The 18,243-nt window shown below is 39.3% G+C and overlaps 1 protein-coding gene across 9 annotated transcripts in view; it reads left to right on the top strand.

Annotated features, from left to right (window-relative positions):
* Nucleotides 1-18,243, top strand: part of adgrb2 (adhesion G protein-coupled receptor B2) — a 758,374-nt gene that overhangs the window by 642,886 nt on the left and 97,245 nt on the right. For 8 of the 9 annotated variants that reach the window (XM_072548607.1, XM_072548608.1, XM_072548609.1 and 5 more), the window contains 3 exons: nt 3,772-3,838; nt 4,666-4,751; nt 14,920-15,018. In XM_072548607.1, the coding sequence (XP_072404708.1) occupies nt 3,772-3,838; nt 4,666-4,751; nt 14,920-15,018 (252 nt within the window). The remainder of the gene's footprint in view (nt 1-3,771; nt 3,839-4,665; nt 4,752-14,919; nt 15,019-18,243) is intronic. The other variant, XM_072548611.1, reaches the window with a different exon arrangement.

Here is an 18,243-nt window from a genome sequence, read left to right on the forward strand (position 1 = left end):
TAGAGAGAAATGGTTGTACTTATGTTGGCAGAGTGGAGCAGGCAATCTAATATGCATTTTCATATACAGCTAAGATTGTATTGGCTTGGACAAGTCCTTAGACCAGACTGGGATAGTCTGGTTAATGACCTTCTCTGCTGGTTCAGAAGAAAGATAACATTCACATCTGCACCACTCCAGCCAGCCAGACCTCCAGGTACCTGCCCACAATCTTCCCTTGTCTGCCATTTCCAAGGCAATTGGCAGGGCAGCTACTAACTAATGGTGCTACTCCACAAATATCCCAACATGCAAAGATGGCTGGGGGGAGGGGGACACCAAATTACCTCAAGGACACCTCAACATGAGTTTCTCAGGGAAACATCCTTGGCCAGACATTTTCAGCTGCTTCATCAATGCTGAACATTATGCTGTCATCAGCGAACATCCTCCATCATAAAATCAAGAGTGAGGATGTTCGCTGATGACAGCATAACGTTCAGCACCTTTTGTGATACCTCAGAAACTAAAACAGTCCATGATCAAATGTAGCAAAACCTTATGACATCCATGCTTGGGATAATAAACAAATAACATTCACACCACTAAACCATGTCCATCTCCAACAAGAGTGAATCTGATAAAAAAAAAACCTTTGTCATTCAATGGCATTATCTTTGCTGACTTCTCCACTATAAATGTGTATTACCATTGACCAGAAACTGAACTGGACCAGTAGTATAAATACAATGGCTAAAAGAGTAGATCAGAGGCTTGAAATTTTGCAATGACTAACTCACCTCCTTTTCCCCATTGCCTGTTCTCCATTTGTAATGTTCAAGTCAGTAGCATCAGGAACATGATGGGATTCTCTCCACTTGCTTGGATGAGTGCAACTCCAACACATTCAAGAAGTTTGATACCATCCAGGACAAAGCAGTCTGTTTGACTGGTACCTCATCCACAATTTCAGTCTTTACTCTTATCATCTCTGATATATAGCAACAGCAGTGTCCACCATCTCCATGAAGCACATAGTATTTCATTAAGGCTATTCTGACATCACTTTCCAAACTCTGCCCTCCAACACCTAGCAGAATAAGAGCAGATACATGGGAACACTGCCACTGACAAGTTCCCCTCCAAGCCACTCCACATCCTGACTTAGATCTACAATACCATTATTTCATTGTTGCTGAGTCAAAATCCTCAAACTCCATTCTTAACAGAGGATGCCCCTCCACCCCAAGGACTGCATTGGTTCATTGATGGATACCATCCAGAACTACGTTCACTACCTTCACTATTCACTCCTTCACCAACAATACACAGCCACAGCCACAGCAATGTGGACTATCTGCAAGATGCACTGGAGCAACATATTAAGGCTTCTTCAACAGCAACCTCCAAATCTGCAATCTCTACTAACTAAAAACATAAAAGCAGTAAATACATAGGACCACCACCATTTGCAAGTTACTCTCCAAGCCACATATCGTCCTGACTCGGAACCTTATCACTGTTCCTTTATTGTCAATGAAACGAAATCCTACACAGTGCTTGGATGTACCTGCATCCCAACAATTGCAGCAGTTTAAGAAATGGCTCACAACTGCTTCGTTCAATAAATGTTGGCTCAGTCAGTGACGCCCATATCATGTGAATAACTTTTGCAAGAGTCACAGCATGATATTTGTGGCTGTCTTTATGATTTATTCAGACTGGATAAAGCAAATTAGCAAGGCAGTCTCAAAGATGAGTTTATAGAATGCTTTTGTGACATTTCTTGACACAATATGTTGTGGAACTACTTACTTCAGATCTAGTATTGCACAATGATTCATGCTTAATTTTGTAGTAAAATATCCTCCAGGAAAACTGTGAAATATCATTTAAGATTGAAGTTTGAGAGTAGCATAGTTCAGTTGTACACGTGAATCAAACACTTAAGCCAGTTTGTCTAAGTATCAGGGTAGGGCTGACTGGGGTTAATTGGATCGTAGACTAAAGGATATTGTAGCAAAGTAACAGGAGGAGAGTTTAAAGAAACAGTTCCAAATGTTGAATTAAATAATTAAAAACTCAATGAGAAAGGTCTATCTGTGGCTTACTAGAGAAATTAAAGTTAGTAATTAGATTAAGCCATATAATGTTGCAAAGTATAATCATAAACCTGAGATTTGTCAGAGTTTTAGAAGAAAGGGTGACCAAAACATTGCTCAAAAGTGATCAAAATAATATGCAAATAAAGTAATCAGGAATATGAAAAACAGATTGTAAGAGCTATTACAGATTTATAAAAGTGAGAGTAGCTAAATCAATATTGATCCCTTTGAGGCAAGATAAATTATCATAAGGAATGAAGAAATAGACTATGAACAGCTATGTTGTGCCTCTTTTCAGAACAGTAACATAAATTTTAGTGAACAACTTAAAATAATTAACATCAGAAGAGAAAAAGTATTAGGGAAACAAAAGAAACTAAAGTCTGATAAATCCCCAGAATCCAGTATTCTGCAGCCTCATGTTCTAAAAGAGATATCTACAAAGATAGGGAATACAAAAGCAAAATGCTGCAGTTGCTGAAAACCTTAAATAAATACAAAAAATGCTAGAAAAAAACTGATCAGAACAGGCAACGTCTGTGGAAAGCGAAACACCGTTAAAGTTCCAGATCAATGACCTTCCCTCAGAACAGAGACAAAAAAAACCTGCAGATTCTGGAATCCAAAATAGAACACAGCAAGCCAGGCAGCATCAGGAGGCAGAGAAGTCAACACTTCACGTGTAAACCCTTCTTCGTGACTGAAGAAAGGTTACTTCCCTCAGAACAAACATAGTGGACAGAATTTTCAAGGCTTACTCGGAGCCTGACAACAAATGTTCATAAAATGCTGCAATATAATGTTGTTGTTAAGCAAATGTTAACAATGCACTTAGAAAATCGATGTATAATCAGACAGAATCAATATGATTTAACCAAAGGGAAATCATGTTTCATTAATTAATTAGAATATCTTGGGAATGTTACTGGTAGGATGGATAAATAGGTATCTGTAAATGCACTTTAATTTGCAAATGATATTGGATAAGTGCCATATAAAAGATTAGTACACAAGATAAAAGCTTACAGAGATGGGAGTAATACATTAACTGGATGGAAGATTGTTTAATCGACATAAACAGAGAGTTGGGACATAATTAAGCATTTCCAATTTGGCAGGATGCAACTATTGCAGTGAAACAGGGATCAATGCTAGGGGGGATGGGAGGCATCAGCTATTTCCGCTCCAAGTTACCACCTTCACATTAATGAGAAAAAGACTGAGAGTGATGTACCTAAAACTGTTGATTATGCAAATCTAGGATCCAAAGAACTGTAAGGAGATATAGACATATCAAGAACAACGCTTATATACATACAGAAGTGAACAGCAAGTTGATAATTGGAGAAGTGTAGGTCATTCCCTTTAATAGTGAGAATAGAAAAGCAGAATATGAATGTTCAGAGAGATCTGGGTGTTCTTATATCAGGAACTCAAGAAAATTATCATGATGTTACAGCAAGAGATTAGGTAGGTACATTGCAAGTTAGCCATTATTTCAAGGGGATTGGAGAAGAGCAGATGCACAAAGTAGAAAACAATACTGTCTAACGGAGAGGGAAAAAAGAAAGCTGGAGTCAAACCACATCTGCCATATCTCTCTTGGTAGTTTTACGAAACGCCATGTATTTATTTACCAATGACAAGTACATCTCTCTGAAAACAACTGTTTTTCATTCACTTACAGCTGTTGGTTGTCTTTGGAAGGAGGCCTCCTTTATGCATTTGTTGGACCAGCAGCAATTATTGTATTGGTAAATTTTACTTTTTAATGCAGCACGTAACATGAACTGTACGATCAGAACAAATGCTAACTATATTTGATAGCTTTACCTTGATGCATTCAGAAATCATAGGAATCAGACAAAGAAACTTGCATTTATGTCGACCATATTTTGGAAGCCATGGTAATTTTGCAATTCCATCTCCTTATCTTTATTGGCTGTTAGCTTTTCTGAATTTGTTTGTAATTTATTCATTTATACATCAATGATTATATTTTACTTCAAACACAATTTCTAGCTAATTTTAAACAAATGCCAAAATATTTTTTGTGCTCCAAATTTCCAAGAAAAACCATTATCATGTTCAAGAAGAAGAGGTTACAAATTGCGAATGACTGACTAGCAGTTACTTAGGATGTTTCTGTGTAAAACAACCAAAGAAAATCTTTGTATTTCCATTAGGATCTTTTAAAAGTGACTGATTTTTAGAATTGATCTGAGGACAAATATTCTGGTCTAGTCAATTCAATTATAGGTAGTTGATCAATAGCCATCAATTTCATATCAACACCATCTTTGAGAACTCTCAAACAGCCACTTATCAAGCTCAGCCTTAATTCCCACAATGTGTTACACACTGAGAATTCTCAGACACACACTAAAATATTTCTCTAATTTATGAACAGTCCAAACCAGGGCTTTTTAAAAATATATATATAGTCTACGTGAATGTGCATGATTGGTTCCTCAGAGAAAATGTAGCTTTCATGATGAAACAGATGTAAAGTTTGTTGATTGATTAGAACTGACTACAAAATTAATCGAGTCCTTGCTAACTCTCTGTTTTCCTGCACAAGGTAAATATGCTCATTGGGATCATAGTATTCAACAAACTCATGTCCCGAGATGGAATTTCAGATAAGTCCAAAAAGCAGAGAGCTGGGTAGGTATTGACATTTTGCTTCTTCTGTAATGAAACAGACTTTGTTTTGTTTAGCCTGCAATTAATTGGATATCATATCTGATATGTCAACTTCATTGGTTAGTTATCCTTTTATATCTGAAATGTTTATTTTCTCTTTTCTAATTCCACTGGTTGAAAATTCCTCAGCATTCAATTGCAACATCTGATTCATTTTAGATGAGATTTCTATTACTGTCCTTCAGAATAATTCATAATGGCTTGACATTTCTAAGGTTCACTTGTTTCGGGAGGCCTGCATTTTCAGGATGACAATCTCAATTGAGTTCGCATTTGAAACTTTATGGTAGAAAAAATGGGCTGCACTTTCAAGGTAACTGGAAGTTACCACTCACCTTCACCCAGCAGAGAGTAATGCAGATAAATGTTGCCACCAAGACTAATATGCAGACTGCTATGCAGAGTACTGACATGGTAAGATATGACCTCCTGTGAATGATGCATGTTACTGACTTAGAACATGTTATTGGAGACTGGAAGTATCAGGCAAGCTAAACTCTCCATGTAGATTATTTATGCAGGAGGCATCTGGCAGTGATATTTTAGCAACAAAATAAAATAGAAGAAATATATTTGTTCACTATTAGTAATTTTTTTTAAACTTTGAAATGATACTGATAGAAATATTTTCTTGCCTGAGAGGAAATATAGAGGTAAACCATAACCTCTTCACAGTTTAAATTGAATTAACTCTGCAATATATCCTTTCAAAATTACCAACCCTTTTTAAAAAAAACACATTCATGTATTGTTTGCTTCATTGGCAGGAATAGCATTTCTTTGTCCATCCCTAATTACATTTAAGAAGAGGTGAACGTTTTCTTGAACTGCTGCAATTGGTGTGGTTTAGCACCCACAGTGCTATTAGGAAGGGAATTTCTAACTTTTGACCCAGCAACAAGGCAATGTAGTTCCAAGTTGGAATGGCATGTGGATAGAAGTTTGCATGTTTGCTCCTCTTGTTTGGAGACGTCACAAGTTTTGAAGATACTGTCGAAGAAACCTAAGTGGGTTTCTGCAATGCATCCTGAGATGGTACTCACTACTACCACTTATAGAAAGATAAATAAGATATTAATCAGCAGTCTGCTTTGTCCGTAGAGTTAAATAATTTGAGTGTTTTGCAGCTGTGACCATCTAGAAAGGTGGAATATGCAACAGCTCCTGGTTTGTAGATAGTGGAGTCAGGACGTATATCCAGATTCTGACATGTTCTTTTGCCCCAGATTTTACATGGACAACCTCCCCACCACCTTCATGATGTTGATGATGAGGAATTCAATGATGGTTTAAATGTCATTTTTCTGAAGCGATGTTGAATGTCCCTAAAATGTTCATTTACCTATACCAACACCGTGTGCATTCCAAGTGATTTCCTCAAGCATTTTCCTTCTGATGGTATCAAAGTAATGAGCCTGAATCCTCTTGACTTTTTCAAAGACAATGACTGCATTAAATTAATTCCAATTTAAGGTAATGACCCAGAATGCAATAACTATTCAAAAAATCTTCCTCAGCACCACCTATCCTCCATGAAGATTGGACTATCGATTGCCCAGTTGTTCGATCAATTTTCAAATTCTTAATTCTATTGAAAAAATATAACTCTTCTATGGTAATATTACCAGTTTTATTCTTAATATTATCATTAATGGTTAATGGTTGAACATTATCTTCAAGTGTGTATACTGATGCAAAAACCCATTTATATTTCCACCATACCCTGTAAATTTTTCACAGCCTCTTTTTGACCATCCTTCTCCAGTTCATTTCAGTCTTGCACAGTTTTGTGCCTCTTCAACCAACAAAAAAATCCTTTCACATTACTTACACAATTGTTTACAAGACTCTTTTCTATTATTCTTTTAACTGATCTGGATAAGTGTAGTTTGAGGTTACATCTCCTTACAGTGATCAAAGGGATCCTTGTCCCAACAAATATTTGTTCCATAAATAGAACATAGAACAGTACAGCACAGGAATGGGCCCTTTGACCCACGAGGTTGTGCTGAACATGATGCCAAATGAAACTAATCCTATCTGCCTGCCCTTGGTCCATATCCTTCCATCCCTTGCATATTCATGTGCTGAACTAGAAGTCCCTTAAATGCCTTTATTGTATCTGACTCAACCATCACTATGGCAGTGCGTTCTAGATTCCTTCCACTATCTGTGTAAAATACTTGCTTCTCACATCTTATTAAATTAGATTAGATTCCATACAGTGTGGAAACAGACCATTTGGCCCAATAAGTCTGCACTGACCCTCCGAAGAGTGACCCACTCAGACCCATTACCCCCACATTTACCCCTGACTAATGCACCTAACACCATGGAAAATTTACCACGGCCAATTCACCTGACCTGCACATCTTTGAATTGTGGGAGGAAACCAGAGTACCCAGAGGAAACCCACGCAGACACAGGGAGAATGTGCAAACTTCACAGACAGTTACCCAAGGCAGGAATCAAACCCAGGTCCCTGGTGCTGTGAGGCAGCAGCGCTAACCACTGTTCCGCCCTCAAACTCCTTTGAACTTTCTCCCTCTCCCCTTAAATTCATGCCCCCCAGCACTAGAGCATCAGGGTGTAAAGAAACTTCATGACCTCATATCTCTGGAGTCTAGAGCAAGATGTCAAAATTTGATATTGTGTTGCTGATAATTTGGGCATTACAGGTGGCATTTTGGTTCTTGAATAATGTGGGCCAGGACAGATGACATTCTGAATAGGACGTTAACGTGGGCACAGGAGGCATGCACTGGAATATGCAATCGGCATACTGTTGTGTCAGTCAGGCCCAATGTTCCTTTCATGCCAGTGCTACCAACTGGAACTCAATACTGCAGCTTACACATTGCCTTAAATGAACTGAAGCAAGTTCACTAGCAAGAAGATCCCCACTACCCTGTCATTGAAAGGAGCTGTTAACTACTTTCAGCTTTATTGTTGATTGATTTTGGTTTGCCATTGCTGAATTTGTCAAAGTCATTGGTTTGTACAGTTAATTAAAATTGCTGATGTCCACAGGGATTAGTAAAGCAGGTGCTAAAAGACTTTATGCTGACTTCAAGGACCCTGTGCAAAGTGCTTGTACCTGGTAACAGTACATCCTGAATGGATTATAGCATGTCAGAGAAAGTGAGCACAGGTCACACAGAGAAAAGGACAATCTGTTGGAAGAAGTTGGTGGAGGAAGAATTTGAAAACTCTCCGAGAAGTTGGTCACATCTCATCAGGGTGTTCAGGAAATGTTTTTCATACCTGAACCTCAACCTCAACAAGAAGCAGTATGTCAGACATTTCTACTTCATTTCAGATATCCTTACATAAAAATGCCACATTCTGCAACCACAGCTACAGCTTCAGAGCAGAGTGAGACAGTCATTTCCAGTAACTATGAAAGTAGCCTTGAAGTTTTATGTAGATGATATTTGAAACATCTGTTGCATTAGGGATAGATTGGTATTTGTGAGCACAGGTACAGTGGGCCAAATGTCACTTTCTGCACTGTAAAATATCCAGTGTTTTATGTCTCTTTTCATTCAGAAAGGATGCTCTAATTTTTACAGACCCTACTAGTCTGTGGGTGGAGAGATGGTGGGTTGTAGTTTGTGCATCATGTCAGTGGTAAGGGTGGTGATAGTTGGTCCACTCATTTGTGATCCACTTCAGGCCCTTAAATACCAAACTAATGGTCACTTAAAAGTTTCCTTCCTCTGCATCTGGAAGTTTACCCACAGTGGGGAGGTCGACAACTAATGCCCAGGCTCCTTGATGACTGGATGGGGGTTGGCACCTTTTTGTCAAGCCTCCAGTGTCCATTGGAGGCCTTATCCTAAGTATGCTTGCATTTCCCTTCCACCCTGCTCTGTCTATGTGGCGCCCACTGCCCTGACCTCACTGCCTTTAAATGACTGTGAGCCACGCCAGCCAGAATGGATGTTTGGGAGTAGGCAGGGGCTGCAAGGGCTACAGGGGAAAAGTCAACTTTATGCTCTAGTCATTTTGCCAGCATAGAATTACTGGTCTATTGTCTAAATATATTGACCACTTTTAAGTAGGATCTCATATTGCTGATGTTTATCCTTGGGCTGCTGTTTTTAAAATGAATTCTTTTCTTGGGATGTGGGTTAGATGGTCAAGGCCAACATCTGTTGCCCATACACATTTGCTCTTGAATTGAGTTGCTTGCTAGGTCATTCCAGAGGTCAGTTAAAAGATAACCACACTGCTATGGATCTGGAGTCACAAATAGGCCAGACTGGCTAATGATGGAAGACTTAAATCCCTAAATAACATATATGAACCAGATGGGTTTTTACAATAATTGTTGATGTGATATGATATCGATAATTATAGACTAACTTTCAATTCCACATTGTATTAATTGAATTCAAATTTCACTAACTGTTGTGGTGAATTTGAACCGGTACTCTAACAGTATTAGCTTGCGCCTCTTGATTACTAATGGAGTGACGTTATCACTATGCAACCGTCTCTATAATAAGTGAGCTCTGACTGTTTTGTAGCATGTGAAAACTAAACTAATCCATTATTGGTCTTCAGTACTCCAAAGTCACTGTATTTTACTCTGAATTAGTAAATCCTTGATCTGATCCCAAAACCAACCAAGGCTACATGCTGAATTAGCACATCTCTGTCATCAGAATAATATTAATAAAAGTAAAATGCTGCAGGTGCTTAAAATATGGAACAAACGCAGAGGAAGCTGGAGAGACTCAATAAGTCTGTCAGCATCTGTGGAGAGAGAAACAGAATTAATGTCTGAGTCTGTTATGACTTCTTCAAAATGATATTAAATTTGGTCACTGTCACAACAAAAATATTTTACAGCAATTGGAATATCGGAGTACGGAGCAGAATCAGATTTATTTGAGCTTAGGAAGTAATCATCAAGTGTAAAATGAATTTAAAAATCCTTTCATTTTAATTTCCGTGTGAGTCAAGGAAAGCAAATTTAAAATGAATATCAGGGATGTGGATAGTTTAAGTGCAAGGGTCTGATAGCTGTTCTTTGCTTTTGGCAGCTGGTTTTTAGTTAAATTATTATTAACAGTTGCAGTGATTAATTGAATACAAAGTGTTCCTCGCATCTGAAAAATTCACAATTCAGACCTACTCTGACAGTTAAAACGACTATGCATTTTTCAAACAGAGAGCTCTGTTAATTAATTGACTCTCCCCTTGTCAGATGTTTGAATGTAAGTAATCATATAATTGTGGGAAAGATCTTCTGCGGTTTTTTTAAAGAATAAATTATGGAGCTCTAATTAGAGGTTGAATATTATACTATGCCATAGGATGCTGCTCAGGAAAATTGGATAAACTGTTGGACAAGAACTTAGTAGGTACTGATTATCCTGATAAAGTAATACCCATAAAGCTAGTGACAATCAAAATCTTAGACAAGTTGTGATTTCTGAATATAGTCTGACATATCAAAATAAACTAACCTCACTGCCACATTAAAAACACAGTTACAGGCAGAAGTTACCCTTTTGTTATTTTCATTGTATGCACCTGATATTCACCAATTGTGTCGTGATAGTACTTTTGCCATGATAAGGATATGGTGGGCATACTGGACACATTCTCATTGATCACTGAAGTGAACATTGTTCTGCCTCAACATAGAAACTAAACGTTTTTAAATTGTAGACTTGTCACAAACATGCACCTCCATTAAGACTGACTGAATGGTGTTAAGAAACAACAGCTTTGACTAAAGATTTATTTTTACTGCCTTGGGAATCACTGAAGCCGAATGTAAGGCTGTAACTCAACTCACTGCAGGGATCAAACTAGGGATCATTCTAGTTACTACAGCCAACTTAGCCTAAAAACTGAATTAAGAGCTATGATATCAGGGAATCCAATAAATCCAGTTAAAAAACAAAGATTACCAAGGTGATTCTGTGACTAATACATGGTAGTACATATGAAATAACAGTCACAAGCAAGTATAAGTGATTACCATGTATCTGTTTCAAATATTAACAGGATTTAATTGATACAGAATATTATAAGTAAAAGATACATAGCCCCATGAGAAATGTAGCACGTCAGTGGGGATTAGGTAAGAAGGAATGTGATACATTTCAGAGTGACCTGCTGGGTTAGAGTCCTCTGTATTAAAGAGAGGCAACTGCATTACATCAAATAGCTTAGCTGAGACTGGCTGAAGTCTTGAAAATTTCAAAAGTTGGTGGATGATTGATAGCAGAAGAAGTTTGATGCAGTGAAGTGTGAGGTGATCCATTTTGCTCCAAAGAACATGGACAGTCAATATAAAATAAGAGGTACAATTATAAAGCCAGGGTGCAGGGCAGAGGCACTTAGGTGTACATGTGCGCAGATCGTTGAAGGTGGTAAGACAAGTGGAAAGAGTAATTTACTAAAGTATGCAGTCTTGTGGGCTTTACAGTGTTAACTTTAACAGGGGATACAGTGCAAGAGCCAGGAAGTGATGCTGAATTTCTGGAAGACACTTGTTGGACCTCAGTTAGAATATTGTGTACAGTTCTGGTCTCCCCATTATAAGAAAAATGTGAACAAATGGAGAGAGTGAAGAAGAGATTTACAAGAATGGGGATTCCAGAGATGAGAATCTTCAGTTATGGAGATAGATTGGGACTATTCTCCTTGGAGAGAAGACCTTTAAGAGGAGATCTGTAGAAGTTTTCAAAAGCATGAGGCGGGGGGGGGGGGAGGGGATGCTGGATATAAAAGATCGAGAGAAACAACTTCTGTTTGTAGAAGAATCAAGAAGGTGTCAGAATAGATTTAAAGTGATTGCTCAAGAAATAAATATGATGTGAGAAAAACAGTTTCACACAACGAGTTGGGTGGGTCTGGAATGCACTGTCTGGAAGAGTGACAGAGGTGGGTTCAGTTGAGGCATTCTTGAGGGCATTGGATGATTATTTAAATAGAACTAACATTCTCGGGCATGGGGAAAAGGCAGGAGATTGGCAGTAGGTCATGAAGCTCATTAGGAGAGCCAGTGCAGACATGATGTGCTAAGCGGTCTCCTTGTACACTGTAACTCTTCTGTGTTTCTGAGATTTGAATGTGCTAATTCATGGAATCCCAGCCTGGTTAATTTCAATGAACAGAAAATACTGTGGTGGAATGCTTACCCAACTTAGAGTCATAGAGATGTCCAGCATGGAAATAGACCCTTCGGTCCAACCCGTCCATGCCGACCAGATATCCCAACCCAATCTAGTCCCACCTAATAGCACCCGGCCCATATCCCTCCAAACCCTTCCTATTCATATACCCATCCAAATGCCTCTTAAATGTTGCAATTGTACCATCCTCCACCACATCCTCTGGCAGCTCATTCCATACACGTACCACCCTCTGTGTGAAAACGTTGCCCCTTAGGTCTGTTTTATATCTTCCCCCTCTCACCCTAAACCTATGCTCTCTAGTTCTGGACCCCCCGACCCCAGGGAAAAGACTTCGTCTATTTATCCTATCCATGCCCCTCATAATTTTGTAAACCTCTATAAGGTCACCCCTCAGCCTCCGACGCTCCAGAGAAAACAGCCCCAGCCTGTTCAGCCTCTCCCTGTCGCTCAGATCCTCCAACCCTGGCAACATTCTTGTAAATCTTTTCTGAACTCTTTCAAGTTTCACAACATCTTTCCGATCGAAAGGAGACCAGAATTGCACACAATATTCCAACGGTGGCCTGACCAATGTCCTGTACAGCCGCAACATGACCTCTTAACTCCTGTACTCAATACTCTGACCAATAAAGGAAAGCATACCAAACACCTTCTTCACCATCCTATCTACCTGGGACTCCACTTTCAAGGAGCTATAAACCTGCACTCCAAGGTCTCTTTGTTCAGCAACACTCCCTTGGACCTTACCATTAAGTGTATAAGTCCTACTAAGATTTACTTTCCCAAAATGCAGCACCTCACATTTATCCGAATTAAACTCCATCTGCCACTTCTCAGCCCATTGGCCCATCTGATCAGGATCCTGTTGCAATCTGAGACAACCTTCTTCGCTGTCCACTACAATTTTGGTGTCATCAGCAAACTTACTAACTATACCTCTTATGCTCACATCCAAATCATTTATGTAAATGACAAAAAGTAGAGGGCCCATCACCGATCCTTGTGGCACTCCACTGGTCACAGGCGTCCAGTCTGAAAAACAACCCTCCACCACCACCCTCTGTCTTCTACCTTTGAGCCAGTTCTGTATCCAAATGGCTAGTTCTCCCTGTATTCCATGCTAACCTTGCTAATCAGTCTCCCATGGGGAATCATGTATATTCTTGTCATATAAATTTAAAAGAACATCTAATTTAAAAAGAAACATTACTCATTTAAATTAAAATTATTTTACATAAACTGATATGCAGAGATGAAGGATGAGACCTGGGTCATTTTACTGATGAGCAGATGAAAATTCGATTATGACTGCTTTACTCACCCCTCATTAATGGAATAAATAAAACTAGCAGTCTCTAAACTTGCTATTGTATTTCTGAATTATCTGTAAATGCTGTCTTAGAATAAGGAAATATTGTCCTTATTTGATTAAACAATATTCAGTACAGCTATTTTTAAAAATTTACCCTTACTTTTCTCTGTATTCTACAGGTTCTGTAATTTCTCATGTACTGAGGAATATATAAACATTTACTGATTCTCTTATGCCATATAATGCCAATGTGGACAGATACTTCTACACTAGAATAATTGTTCATCTGATTACCCTTCTCAATCTGGTGATAGAGCAAACATCAATCTCTGAAAGAATGAAACATGCAATAATTCTTACCCCATGAACTACAAAGTTCATAAAGACATCTTCTCACAGACTACAAGACAAGTGGCCTCCAGTTAGAGTGGACTTCACCAGTTTCCTTGTTTACCCTCCCCCCACCTTACTCCAGTTCCAACCTGCCAGCTCAGCACCATCCTCATGACCTGTCCTACCTGCTCATGTTGCTTCCCACCTATCCATTCCACCCTCCTCTCCAACCTATCACCTCCATCCACTTATTGCACTCTTAGCTACCTTTTCCCCAGCCCAAACCTCATTCCATTTATCTCTGCACCCTGGAGGCTCCCTGCCTCATTTCTGATTAAGGGCTTGTGCCCAAAACGTCAATTTTCCTGCTCCTCGGATGCTGCCTGACCTGCTGTGCTTTTCTAGCACCGCTCTAATCTTGACTCTGATCTTCAGCATCTGCAGTCCTCACTTTCAACTCCAGTTAGCTCCTGATTGAAGAGTTAAATGGAGGGCATGTGATAAAGATCAGGCACATTTGTGCTGTAATTCACAGTTGATCACAATTGTTACACTGAGACCTCCCAGGCTTTCTCTTATTGCATCAGAATTATGATAGGATAGGATTTCCAGCCATCCATAGCCTTGCTCCTGATCCTTTGCACTTTCTAAGATCAAGTGCATTTTAATACTTTGAAAATATGGGTCGATTATGGCTTAATTTGGGACAATGACTTTTGGACTGCAGGGAGAAGACTAGAATAGAGGGATAGAGTGGATTGCTGTGTAGCTTACCACAATATTAGCTGGTGCTGTGCCAAATGATGTTTAGAAAATTAAACATCTGTTCTATAATTAGAAGAACTTCTGTATTGTGCCCGTTGACTTATCAATCGGTTGAGGCAGAGGACATTTCAAAATGAATCTCACCCAATGCGAACCCTTAGGAGCGGTGGGTAATAACAGTGGTTGAGTGTACCTTGCATCCGTGAGACTGAGGACACAAAGGAGGAAACTACAGAGTTGCAATTGAAAGCAATGTTGGTCAGAGGTGGGACTCATACAATACAGGTTCAAGGGATTTGATATATTAAATTTATTAGCATATAATCAAAAAGACGAGCTGCAAAAATTCCACCTTGCAAAAGAAAGTCTGAATCTGTGAACTAAAATTTCTCACTGTTTCTATAATTGTAAATCAATTAATCACTGTACTCCAATTTCTTGCATTCCAATATTGCAAGCTAATTACACCTGTGCTGCTTTTCTCAACTGTTTGTTTTTTCTCTGCATTTAAACTTGTAGTCGTTATTTGTCCTCATTTTTGCTTTGCATTTGTTTCAAGTCAGGCAAGTGAAGCCCGTAGCGGTTTGATGCTCAAATGTTCCAAGTGTGGAGTTGTTTCAACTACAGCATTATCTGCCACCATCACCAGTAACGCCATGTTAGTCTCATCCATTTGATCTCTAACTCTTGCATCATGGGTAACTTTGAAAGAGAAAGTATCCCTTTCTTCTCAGCCTAAACAAGACTTTAAAAATAACATTAAATGTTGTACATATAAAAGTGATGATGTACGGTTTAGAATTTTAAAGGTCAGTGGAAGCCTTACAGCCCATTGTGCCTGTGTCAGTTCTTTGAAAGAGTCATTAAGTTAGTCCTAATCCCATCCACTCTTCTTTGCCTATGCGTCTATGTGTGCATTTTTTAAGTAATGTCTCCTCCCAGTCTTATTCAAATGTACAATTTGTCTAAGGGAGTCAGGAAAATATTCCTGCTTCATCACATTTACTCCACTTCATCCTTCAGCCACTGTTGATTCTTGTTGAAATTAGTGGCTGTTTCTTAACGTAGTTGTGTATTCAATGGCACAGCATTGTAGCCACACAAGTTACAAGGTGCTAGATTTGATTTTCACTTCCAGCTGTTGCTTGGAATACTCACAGGAAGTAATGTTCTTTGTTTAAATCAATCACCATTCCTGTTCCTAATCACTATTCAGTGACTCTCATTGAAAAGTATATATGTGTGATCATCTGATGATGACAACATTAGATTTGCATATGATGCCACCCAATATCAAGTAGCTTGTCAAAACTCACTTGTTCACATGAAGAAGGGCAGTTTGAATAGCCAGGTAATTGACTGTACTTGTATAAAATGTAGATTCAGCAAGATTCAGCATCTTCGGGAAAGGAGAAAAAACTGGAATAAAACCACGATGTTACCACTATCTGGAAGCAGAGCTGTGTTAATCATTCGTTTCATTCTCCCTACATGTGATTCATTTTATTCTCTATATATGTATTTCATAGGATGGAAACTTCCCATGCCATGAATGAGAAGGGCTGTACCTCCCTGGGAGAATCAAATGAGATGTCAGACAAGACCTTTTTCTCGACTTTAATACTGCTCATGGACTAGATCAGGGACCATCTCAGGACAGCTCATTCACTTTCTCAGCTCACACTCACTTCACACTTACCTGAATGGTGACCACATTTCCATCACTTACCTTTTTGCACTTTGCCCCCTCAGCCAGAGCTTAAAGGTGTACAGTGTTTCTATCTTGTCTTGTTCAACACTGACGGAAAGCTACGGAGCTTGTCATGGATGTTAGCAGTTATCAGTCAAGATGGTGAGAAATACAGCACTAATCACTCTTAATATCACAGCAAACACACTGCGTGTGCATTAACCAAACTATTTAAGTCTTAAGGCCTAAGGAGAGTAGTCCCATGTTAAGTCCAAGGGGATGACATCTGTCAGGAAGTCCCCATATAGTCAGTCAAGGAGGTGGGGACGGTCAGTTGGCCACTCGGAGTAATCATTGTCAGGATTACAGAGAATTAGTAGCTCATTTTTGGGCACCCCAACACCCTGCTTTGACTCTTTTTGCCCTCCAGTGAGTTGTTTCCTCCTGAAATTTAGACAAAGGTCAAGATTGAATGAGATGTAAGTGATTTCCATAGCTATTAGTGTTGATACTGGTGCTGGTTTAGATGGAGGAAAAGTGGTGAGGTGTCCAGAGTGAGTGAGCAGGTGGCACAGAGGAAATACACAATTAGTGGTCTGAGGGAGCGGTGTCGGTGAGAGTGTGTGAGGATGATGTTGCAGGCAGTAGTGAGAGTGGAGAGCATCAGCCTTGGTGGGAGGTCTGTGCAGTAACAGAAATCGAGATCGAGTGTGAGGAAGCAAAGACAAGATGGTGGCACTTACCTTAGTGGAACAGAGAAAGTCAGTGATCTTCCTTCAGCATTGCTGCATATTCTCCAGACAGTTGAAAGTGTGTTGATCCAGCTGGCAACCTTGTGCCATGGCATCTTCTGCTGATCCTGCAGGAAGAGGACAACCTTCCTCTGCTCATCCCACCTACCAGGACCTCCGGGTGCCTGTTACAAATTTCCTCATGTTGAGGGAACATATTAGGAACCGTGCAGAGAAGCTGTAGACTGCCAGCACCTAACCAGGAGTACAACAACCTTCTAAAATATGGTGCCAGTCCCTGTACTCCTGGAGTGTCCCAGCCGCAGTGAGTACATCCAACTACAATGAGTGAGAGAATCTGGAGAAAGGCTCCATTGGTGTGTGGTAGGTGAGTTTGGGATGATCCCAATAAGAAACGTATTAGGCCTCGTATAGAGAAATCCTCCATGAAGTTCGATGAAAATTACCTTTAGCCAAAATGTGGAAAATCCACCCATGGTTTTTATTCGGCTGAGAGTAATTTTACTTTTGTTGAAGAAACATCAGGTTTAGCTAGGAACATCATCATTAATAATGATGCTGTTTCAGTGACAACAGGCAGCAAGGGTTGAAATTATTGTGTGCAATGGTACTGTCCATTAAAGAGGGAAGTTACCTCTTCAGGTTTCTTTGCATTGGGTGTATATCTTGGGATTGCAGCACATTTGAAAATGTAAAATCATAAATTATTCAAGTTTTGTGACTTACTGATTAGCAGTTTCCTTTTTATTCAGCATCAAATCAATAAATTTCCATTTGCTGAGGAACTGTATTACTTCTGTTTGATACAGTTGTTGAATAAATCATTGCTCTGAACTTTGGATGATGAATCTATCATCGTTGACTGTGATGTTCACTGACTGGTAACATCTATTCTAACTTGAATTGGCCAGTTTCCTTTGCCTAGCAGAGTTGATCGTCTTTGTCTGAGGCATTGAATTAGTTGCTTCTCAGCTCATATTATTTGGTTGTTTTTGTTAAATTTCTGGTAATCTCCAGGAATTTATTGATTCAGCGATGATCGTGCCATTTGATGTCAATGGGGAGCTGGTCAGATTCTTTCTTGTTGCAGATTGTCCTTGTCTGGCAGTACTGTAACATAAATATTTCTTGCTGCTTATCAGCCAAAGCCCAGGTCAAGAGTTTACAGACAGTGCCGGGAGAGAGGCAGACTGCTTATGTGCCACCCCTCCCAGTAGAAGAAAAGTCATGGTTCAGTCATGGAGACATAAAGCTTGGAAACAGACTCTTCAGTCCAACCAGTCTATGCCGAACATAACGGGAAAAAATTGACCAAGTTCAACATCAACGATCCCTAATAAAAGTGAAGTCACTGGCTATCAGCACATTAGGAAGATCAATGATCTTTGTCTTATGATATTGTTTCAGAGACCCTTTAGGAGCAGCATCCACCCATTCTCAT

Source organism: Chiloscyllium punctatum, chromosome 27 (genome assembly GCF_047496795.1).
Source record: "Chiloscyllium punctatum isolate Juve2018m chromosome 27, sChiPun1.3, whole genome shotgun sequence".
Taxonomy (NCBI): domain Eukaryota; kingdom Metazoa; phylum Chordata; class Chondrichthyes; order Orectolobiformes; family Hemiscylliidae; genus Chiloscyllium; species Chiloscyllium punctatum.